This window comes from Pseudopipra pipra, chromosome 17 (assembly GCF_036250125.1).
Source record: "Pseudopipra pipra isolate bDixPip1 chromosome 17, bDixPip1.hap1, whole genome shotgun sequence".
Classification (NCBI taxonomy): Eukaryota; Metazoa; Chordata; class Aves; order Passeriformes; family Pipridae; genus Pseudopipra; species Pseudopipra pipra.
The window spans coordinates 12892054-12902113 of record NC_087565.1 but is presented as its reverse complement, the minus strand read 5'-3'; the positions used below and the strand labels follow the sequence as shown (position 1 = coordinate 12902113).

The following is a 10060-nucleotide window of genomic DNA, read 5'->3' as shown; positions in this document are numbered from 1 at the left end:
AGGTGTCAACCAGAGGGTGCAGCAGGACAACTCCCACAACATGTTCCTTGCCCTGCCCAGTGGCCTGTGGGGCAGCAAGAGCTGGGGCTTGGTATTTTGATGGGCATTCTTTGGCAGGAAGGTTTTACAGCACTTGTGAGACCATGAGGTGATCAAAGCGACCATGTTTTGTTCAAATTCTTGGAGCAGTGCTGCAGGTCAGGTTGGATGAGGCTTGGAGCAACCTGGTCTAGTGGAAGGTGTCCCTGCCCATGACAGGAGGTGGAACTGGATGAGCTTCAAGGTCCCTTCCAACCCAAACCCTTCTGTGACACAATATGATGAGACTCCTACAGCCAAGCTGTGTCTACAAATGGGCTTAAAATGGTACATTAATTAAAAGTTTTCCTCCGGGCAGGTGGCCCAGGGGGTGAACTTTCACATCATGCTATTTTTCACACCACTTGAATTTTCCATCCCTGCTACAGAAGGTTGGAAATGCCAGTTCCATCCTTACACCATGGGAATTTTCCATCCTTTTCGTGTCCTCCTCATCCAAGGAAACACTGGAATCGGGTCAACAGAGCTGGGGCAGGTGAGAATGAGATGAGAGAGGAGGGAGGGATGGAAAAACTGAGGAGGAGGACAAGGCAGGGATCTCGCTGGCCAGGACACTTGCAGGGTGTCCCCCAGAATAAGGAGAGACTGCTTCAGCTCTACTTTTCATATGTTTTATTATAAAGAAAGGTAAGATAAGCATTGTGAACCGAATGTGCCAGGTGCTGCCAAAGCAGCGCCGTCAAACGAAATAGAAAATAAAATAAAAAAAAAAGAACCCCAAAAATGCACCTTATGAGAAACTGTAATTATGCTCTCTAATTTTTCATAAATAGACAAAAATCATTGTCAGCAATTTTTAAATAGATGGACATATGGCCGAAAAAAAATAATAATGCCATACAACATGGATATAAATTGTCCATTTCTTGCTGTACAAATAATAGAAACAAGTTTGGCAGGCTTTTTTTGTTGGTTTTTTTTTTATACACATCTCCCTTCTATGTATAACTAAAAAATGTGCTACAATTAATATAAAATGCTTTTACTATAAAGTAAACTACTAATTTCTTTCACAAAAAAATCTTAAAGATGTCTTTAGCACAGCTCTAAAACACTTAGTAAACTACTTACAACTATCCAACAAATTATATTTTCATGATCTTTTTCACATTTTTCTGCTCGTATTTTGCCTTCTGCTCTCTCCCCCCACCTACCTAGGAATAGTTTTTATTTATTTTTTGTAATTTTTTTTTTTTTTTTTTTTTGCCAGACCATCCAAGGCCTTTGCATGTACAATATTCACACAAACTTCACATTTTCTTGCACAAAGTTTAGTGCTGTTAGCAAGTCAAAAGAGTGCATCCTCCTACTGAGCTGGCCTAATGCTGTAGGACACCAGACCTGGGCTTATGCTGCGTCTAAAAGCAGTTCACTAGGAAAACAGTCTGTAGCTAAGCTGATGGCAAGCAGAAAAACGGTGTCCTCAGGTAATTTTTATTATTTTTTTTTGTTGGTTTTGCGTTTATTTTAATTTTTTTTTAATTATTTTTAGCTTTTATTTCTTTCTTTTTCTTTTTTTTTTTTTTGTTCTTTACGATTCACGAGGTGTGGTTTGTTTTTTTTTTATTATTATTTTATTTTTGGGCTTCCGCGGAGAAAAATAAAAACAAACAAAAACTAGTAGACTTTTTTTTTTTTTTAGAGTTCCAAAAAAAAAAAAATAAGGAAAGAAAAAAAAAAACCCAAAACTGCTCTCAGAGCCTGGGAATGAAGCCAGCGACGAGGTGCAAGTGGCAGCTCTCCCGCCCGTAGGACTTGCTCGTGCCTGCCCGGGGTGGTCCGTGGGATAGACCCTCTCAAGTGTCCTTCCTCTGAGCCTCCTCCAAAAGGGGTGGTGAGCCTTAGGTGAGGTAGAGTGCCTTGTCCCTTGGCAGCATGCTGTAAGAGAAACGAGAGGCGCAGGGTGAGGCAGGATCCTGGAACACACCAGGAGGGGGTTTTGTAATTGGTGTTTATTTGTTATTGTTGGTGCTCTGCAATGAGAACACGTCCGTACATTTCCGCTTGGATAACTGAAGTACCTCTGTTGTCTGAGTGAAACACTTTCCCCAGCAATTTGAACCAAAATCAAAAGGACAATTCGTTACCTGTATTATCAAAAATGCTTTACTTCTTACTTTCAAATTGATACTTAGGTTACTGCCTTACTCTAATTGAAATAAAGTCAGTCTAGGCTTCATTCCTCTATGGTCCATATGGCAAGGCTGAAACTGTACATGTGGTTTGCACAGAGGGGGGCAAGGCAGAGGCACGTAAAAGTCACAGAATTACTGAGGTTGGGAAAGCCCTGTGAGATCATCGAGTCCAACCATCCCCCAGCACTGCCAAGGCCACCACTGCACCATGTCCCCAAGTGCCACATCTACACGCCTTTTAAATTCCTCCAGGGATGGGGACTCCACCACTGCCCTGGGCAACCCCTTCCAATGCTTGACCCTCCTTTCAGTGAAGAAATTTTCCCTGATATCCAATTTAAACCTCCCCTGGTGCAACTTGAGGCTGTCTCCTCTTGTACCATCACTTGGGAGAAGAGAACAACATCCCCTTGACTACACCCTCCTCTCAGGTAGTTGTAGAGAGCAAAAAGGTCCCCACTAAGAGTAAGAGTAAGAGCCTGGTGCAATTTTATTTATTCCTGAATTTCAACAATAAGGGCTACGACAATAAATTCCTTCCTGTGGCTTAACTTTTCCTCTTGCTGGGGCTGCAGGGCAGGATGTCCCTGCAGGTCACACCAGTAGGATACTGGAATGCTGTGCCAGGGATCAGCCCCTGGGCCACCATCCCCTGCTTCATCACACGCTGTCCTCAGGCTGAACCATGGAGCTTTGGGAAGTGTACACCTGAATTTGGATAAAATATATCATTCTGACTCTGTGTAAGGAGTAGAGGGTCCCAAAAATGTGACTGAGGGGCTTATGCCTGAAGATGCTTGTGAGGAGGATTTACATGTTTCATGGCTTAAGAGCATGGGAGCAGCAGACACCCATCTGCTCGATGCTTCTCTCCCCCAAATATGTGAAATGCAAAAAATTAATAATGGAGAAGTGAGGGGAATAAATCTTGGAGAGAGCAGGATTAGCTGGCCTGAAGAAGACCGTAGGAGGAACAAGGAATCCAAGGAGGCTGCGGAGGAGGGCTGCTGGGACAGCAGCCAGGCTGTGTGCTCTGCACATCCCTGGCACAGCAGATCATGAATTATCACGTTATTGAAACCATGATTTTGATGTCAAGAGATCCAGGTGCGTTCTGGAGGGGGGAAATCAGCTCACAGCACTGAGACAGCCCTCATGGGGACAGCAGGGTGTGCAGAGAAGCAACCACTGCTCCCTTCCCTGCCTGTGCCACCTGGCATTTCAACCCCCTGACCACTCTAACTTGCCATCAGCAGTGTCCTACAAGGGAGACCAGATGCTCTTTTTTTTCATGGAATAGCAGGGAGAGGAGTGACTGAAACCCCTCTCCCCTGGCTGATGTCCTGTGTGGGTTTGGCTCTGAAATCCAGGCATTTTACTGGGGTTTATTGCCTACACATTCATGAGGGAAACATCACTGGCTCCATAAGGACATCTTGGCCTTAAAAAGTGATGAAGAACACTGCAAAGCCTTGGGAGATTCTGGTGTGGGTGTGCTGGTGAGTGGAATAACAGGGAAGGGGCAGTCAGCAAGGCAGTGCTGCTGTTGACAGAGCTGCCTCGTGACAGTGAAGAGCCCGCCCTTTGCTAATCTCCACATTTTATAATCTGCATTTAAAATGCAGAGTCTTCCCTACTGCACTCAGCCAAGATTTAATGCCACCGAGCAGCAGCAAGGTATTCCAGTACTAAAACTTCATTAATTTTACAAAACATGCTACAGTACATTTCCCAGTTCATTACAAAGTATTAACATAAATAATTGAATCCAAACTAAGTGCAGTTGTGATGGGTTATCCTTGCCTTTTTATAGTGTTTGCTCATTTAGCTTCTGGTTTGGAAAATTCCCCCATTTGGAGAGGATCACTTTGTCATTAGCAGGAATTAGGGAGGTTATAAATGTCTGGATGGAGTGGCTGTACATGTTTTTTTCTGTGTCTGGACAAGACATAATGGAGAGTGTCCTATCTTTTAGTCTGAAGTAGAGTGGGAAGAGGGGAGAAAGGTCGAAGGATGATACAGAAAAAGAACCTAATCTGTGCCTTGCAAATGAGAGGAAGGACAAGAAGAGATGAATCCAGTTCAGTGTTTTTCCAAAAATACCTAAATGTGAGGAGAAAAAGGTAAATCATAGAATCACAGAATGTCCTAGGATGGAAAGGACCCAGCCACCGAAGGTGTGAAAAGAGTTGTAATCAGAAAACAAGGCAGAAAAAATAAGTGAGGTGCTTCAAGGAAATAAGATTTAATTAAGGAATTAAGAAAGATTTGCACACGACTGTAAACCAAGCTGCACTTCTGACAGAGGTGAGCCAGTTCCCTCAGAGAAAGTCACTGCAAAACAGAGGGATTCAGTGCCTGGGAAAGAGCAAGTGCCAGAATCAGGCTGTCGGGTGAGGGAGACAGGGGACTATGAAAGGAGTTTGTGATATGATGGCAAAAAAGCAATAAAATTGTATGCTGCAGTTACTTGTGGGAAGTGACAGTCACACACCAAGCAGGAGCTGAGAAATGCTACCCATGTCTTTGCTCACAATCTAGGACAGCTTGGGCTTCAGCCCAGAAAGAGCCAGGAAAATTGGATGGAAGTCAGTAAGGAAAAAGTCATTAAGAATGGGGAAAGCAGGAGCTAAGAAACATTTAAAACTCTCTCTCTCTCTCTCTCCCCCTAACACGGCTGAGTTATGAATTAAGAAGTGCCTGCTCACAGGATCCCAGAATCTAAGGGGCATGTGGGAAGAAGTGTCATTTAATGGCATTTTAAATAGCACAGATAGGCTGGGAAACAAAAATCCCTACAGCAGTTCCCTTATTAATGGAGAAGGACGGAGAGAAAGACAACCTTGTCAGTTTTCCAGAAGTTGTCTGGGTGACAAACACAAAAGAAAATGAGGACTGGGAGGTTTTTACCCCAGCTAACCCAGTGCCAACACATGTTGGAAGCTAAAGAAATATCAAGGTTAGACATGAAATAAAAATCATAACCCAGAGAGCAGGACAGGGCTGTCTGTGTGCTGGGGAGGGTGGGACCATCCTCTCTCAGGAATCTGGGACTCTACAGCTCACTCACATCCCATCAGTGAATAATCCCCTTTCTTTCCAGCCAGCAGCTGATTTTGCTCCTCAGAGTGCTGCTTTAATTGCATTTAGGCTCAAGGCACTTTCGAGGTTGAAATGGGCAATTACATGATCCAGAGGCTTCCCAGTTACACCCAAAACAGCACTGACAGATCAAACCCAGCGAGGTCTGCCTTCCCTTCATCACTGCTGTGCCCAGGTCCTGCTGATGGCTGGACCCACCCAGCTCATGGCAAGGTGCCACTGAGGAGCCCAAGGGCAGCTTTGAACATTGGGTGGAAACTGGTACAAAGTACATCAGAGAAAGCAGCACAGAAGGAAAGTCTTTGAATCATAGAACGGTTTGGGTTGGAAGGGACCTCAAAGCTCATCTTGTTTCACCCCCCTGCCAAGGGCAGGGACACCTTCCACCAGACCAGGTTGCTCCAAGCCCTGTCCAACCTGGCCTTGGACACTTCCAGGGATGGGGCATCCTTAACAGCCAGTATGATATTTTTCAGTGCACTAAGCACTCTCTGCAGTACTGATCTATATCCATCTGAGTTCCTTGGTATAATCTACTCTAATAATTATCTGGAAGTCTCTGCATAATCTGTTTGGGTTTAGAATGATTTTTCTTTTCCAGGAAGCTGCGATAAACCCATGAAATTTGATATTTCTGCTGTGACAAAGGCATGAAATGCATGAGCTTTGATCATGAATTGCATGGGCCCTCTGCTTACAATGCAGCACTCCAGCCAGATGTCACAGAGCTTGTTTTAGCAACATAAAACTCAGTCCTGACTGCTATGGGAACATTACACCCATTTCTAGAGCATCCTGGGCTTTCTGCACGGGGCCCAGGCAGTGGGATTTGCAGAGGGAATCAAGTGTTTTCCCAGCTGACCCCCTAAGAAATGACATTTATTTCTGGGGGGGCTCATTTCTGTGGGAGTTGCTCAGCACCTCTGGAAACTGAGATCCACAACCCACCCAGCACCTTTAGCATTTTGCCAACAACATTTAAAGTGACTTTTATAATCAAGTCCTGAACATGTTCCTTCTTTCAGGTTGTCTGCAGAGGCTTTGGGAAGGACCATGCAAAGGTCACTGTCAGAGCCCACGTCGCTGAGCCCCCTCGGGCAGGCAGACAGCAGAGATATTCTAATGGATCAGCCAGTTATTTATCTCCCTGAAAGAAATAAATGTCTGTACAGTCTGTACAGCCCAGCAATTGTAAGTGCTCTGCTGGCACAGACAGGAGCTGTGCTCTGAAAAGCCTGGGAGCTGGCTATTATCTCCTCTGAAAGCACCGTGTTCCAGTACTTCTAGCGAATCAAACAATACTCCAAAGGTACCCAGCCTCCTTCCCAACCTGCTCCCCCTGCAAACCCCAGGCCTGTTTCACAGAGCACAATAGAATCTCCAAACTATTAAAGCTGAGCCAAGAGCAGTGGATTAGGCAGTGGTTGGAAATGGCCTCCACACCCTCCCCGTTCCCCAGCCTCAACACCATCCCGAGGTTTTTATTTACTGAGGAATTCATGCAGCACTGAAGGGACCTTCATGTTGGCACATTCATGCCAGAGCTTGTAGGGCATAAGGGAGAGGATCTGTGCAGATGTCTGTGGACCTGCTGGTAGAGACAATTATGGGAAGTTGTAGCCTCAGGGATAAGAGCAATCGCTTTAGGAACAGACAGATGTTGCTTAACATGGAACCACAGAATGGTTGGGGCTGGAAGGGACCTTTAAATCTCATCTCATTCCACCCCCTGCCATGGGCAGGGACACCTTCCACTATCTCAGGTTGCTCCAAGCTCTGTCCAACCTGGTCTTGGACATTTCCAGGGATGGGGCAGCCACAGTTTCTCTGGGCAACCTGTGCCAGGGCCTCCCCACCCTCACAGGGAAGGATTTCTTCCCAATATCCAATCTAAATCTCTCCTTTTTTAGTTTAAAACTGTTCCCCCATGTCCTATCACTTTCTAGCCATGTAAAAAGTAGTTCTCCCTCTTTTTTATAAGCTCCCTTTAAATACTGGAAGGCTTCAATGAGGTCTCCCTGGCCTTATGGACAGGGCCACCTTCAAACCTCCAAGGACCCTGTTTGGGAGACTGGGCTTCCCTGGTCTGCTCCAGAAGGAAATGTGTCCAACCCCTCTGTTACTAATCGGATGGAAATCTAAAAAAAGAGAAATCTCTTCATGTCCAGTGAAGAATTTATCCATGATTTTTAAGCTACCTCCTTCCAGGTGAGCCTACAGAGGCAAGGAAGCCTTGAACTTCCCTGACCATAACCAGCCTACCCTCTTGCTGTACATTTTAGGGCAGATTCCCAGCTCTTGTCCACTGTCACAGCTCAGATCACAGGAACTGCATTAGCAATAGGCTGTTTTGTCTACTGGCCTGCAGTGGTTGACCCCACACTCTCTGCTGGGGTAGTCGTTGTCCCACTCAGTGCTTCCTGGAGGGTTTGATGCGCCGGGCGAACGGGGTCCAACACTGTTCTGAAACTCAGACGAAATATGGGAGAAGTCCTGCAGAGTGGAGAGGAAAGGGAGGGTTACAGGAGCATCCAGAGCAGATCTAATAGCAGTGCATAAACACACTTACATGCATTGTCCCTAAAATGTGCATGGGGAGCCCCAAGGACAGAGGGAGCAGTCCAGGCCCATGACCCCAAACCACCACGGTGGGACCTGTGAGTTCTTGCAAACAATTGTCAATGCAGCAACACGTTTTACTTCCCTCTTCCCTGCTGGTGTTTGTCAGGACCTCCCTTCTGGGTGGGAGGGAATGGCTGTGGAAGGTGGGAATGGTTGCCACTGCTGGCACTTCAACAAGGACACTGTGGGGCTGCTTCACCTGAAAGTTGATCAGCTTTCCCCATTTTTTGGGGGTGGCTTTAATTAGTTAAAATTAGGCAATGTATATAAACCAGAGTCATGGTAGGCACCTGACCAAGAACATGATTTTCTCCAAAATAGCCCAATTAGGGCAATGTGGGTTTTCTTTTTTTTGACTTAAAATTTTTATTCACAAATTTATGTGGAATGAAGTTTCACAAAATGCTGCCCTCAGTGACAACAACTACCCCAACTAAAGTGACTGTGAGGATCCCCTTTTATGCTCTTTTCTGGGCACAAGCTATCACCAAATTACAAAAGCCACTTTTGGTTGTGCAGAGCTAAAGCTCAACCCCTGTGCTGGAGGAGTCACAGAATCATGGAATTACTGAGGTTGGAAAAGACCCCCAAGATCACTGAGTCCATCCATCAACCCAGCACTGCCAAGGCCACCATTAAACCGTGTCCCCAAGTGCCACATTTACACATTTTCTGAGCACTTCTAGGGACGGTGATTCCACCACTTCTCTGGGCAGCTGTTCCAGGGATCACCCTTTCAATGAAGAAATCTTCCCTAATATCCAGCCTAAACCTCCCCTGGTGCAACCTGAGGCCGTTTCCACTTGTCCTACTGCTGGTTACTTGGGAGCAGAGCCTGACCCAACCCCCTGGCTCCCTCCTCCTGTCAGGGAGTCGCAGAGCCAGAAGGTCTCCCCTGAGCCTCCTTTTCTCCAGGCTGAGCCCCCCCAGCTCCCTCGGCCCCTTTCCCCAGCTCCGTTCCCTTCCCTGGACACACTCCGTGACTCCCTTGGGGACAACATCAACACCGAGACCCCCCAAGCCCCCCAGAACCCCCCGGACCCACCTGCTGCCCGGGAGGCGAGGCGTTCATGGGGGGCTGTACCTGTAGTGCCATGGGGGGGGACAGGAGGGGCTGCTGGGGGACCTGCTGCATGCTGAGGGGCTGGCTGAGGAGGGAGCTCTGCGGGTGGTGCAAGGACAGCTGCTGGTGGAGCGGGGGGCTGATCTGGAAGGAGGGCGGGGGGGAGGCACTGATGCTGGGCAGCATGGGCTTGGAGCTGAGGGTCCGGGACAGCCCGGCGTGGGGGTGGCCGCGGTAGTTCTGCAGGTCCGACGGGGACAGGAAGGAGCCCAGGCCGGGGTAGGGCGAGGAAGCCTGTGGAGGCATCGGGTACATGGGCTGCTTGGGGGGGATCATTTTGGAAGGGGGGTTGCTCTGGGCGCTTTTCGTCTCCCCCTGGTCGGCAGAGCTCTGTGGGAAAACAGAACGGGAGGTGATGAGGAAGGAAAAGTGGAAACGTGGTTACATGTCCCGAGATGTCCGTCTGTCCAACCGAGCTGCCCAGACCCCACGGCTCCTGCTCCTCTCCCACCAGCCAGCACATGAACTCCCACCCCTCCAGCAGTTGGGTGTCCACAGGCTGGGTGCAGCATCCATATCTGGAAAACTCAAGTCCAGTAACTCAACCACCCCTTTGGCAGAGCCTGGAGCACCTGAGGGAACTAACCAGTGAGTAGGCAAAGGGCCCACCAGCAGCTCACTGCTTCAGTCCACAGAGGTGGGTGACCACATTCTGCTTCCAATGGAGAACAAATGGGTCTGTAAAACCTCTGCTTTCCTGATCCTGTGCCCTCTTGCAGCCCTGGTGTGTCTATAATGCACTGGACAATGGTGCCCTCATTTCGTCAGGAAAAAGAGAAGAACAAGGGGAAATTTTCTGGGCTGGACAATGAGGCTTTTGTCCTGTGATGGGCTCTGTAATGATACTCCAGATCCTTTCTCACCCATCAGCCAGGGTCACACTGTGCTGCTGTACTCAAAAACAGAGTTGCTCTTCTGCAGAGAACTGGTCATTGGAGAAATTGGAAAAAAATGAAGCCACAGAGCCCACGCCTTCCGT

General features: G+C 47.5%; 1 protein-coding gene across 3 annotated transcripts in view; it reads right to left on the bottom strand.

Moving 5' to 3' along the window:
* Positions 1-696: 696 nt before the first annotated feature.
* The window catches only part of TOX2 (TOX high mobility group box family member 2), a 153291-nt gene continuing 143927 nt past the window's right edge, over positions 697-10060 (bottom strand). For all 3 annotated transcript variants that reach the window (XM_064674286.1, XM_064674287.1, XM_064674288.1), the window contains 3 exons: positions 9004-9411; positions 7699-7829; positions 697-1977 (listed from right to left, as the gene is read on the bottom strand). In XM_064674286.1, the coding sequence (XP_064530356.1) occupies positions 1941-1977; positions 7699-7829; positions 9004-9411 (576 nt within the window). In that variant the 3' untranslated portion in view covers positions 697-1940. The remainder of the gene's footprint in view (positions 1978-7698; positions 7830-9003; positions 9412-10060) is intronic.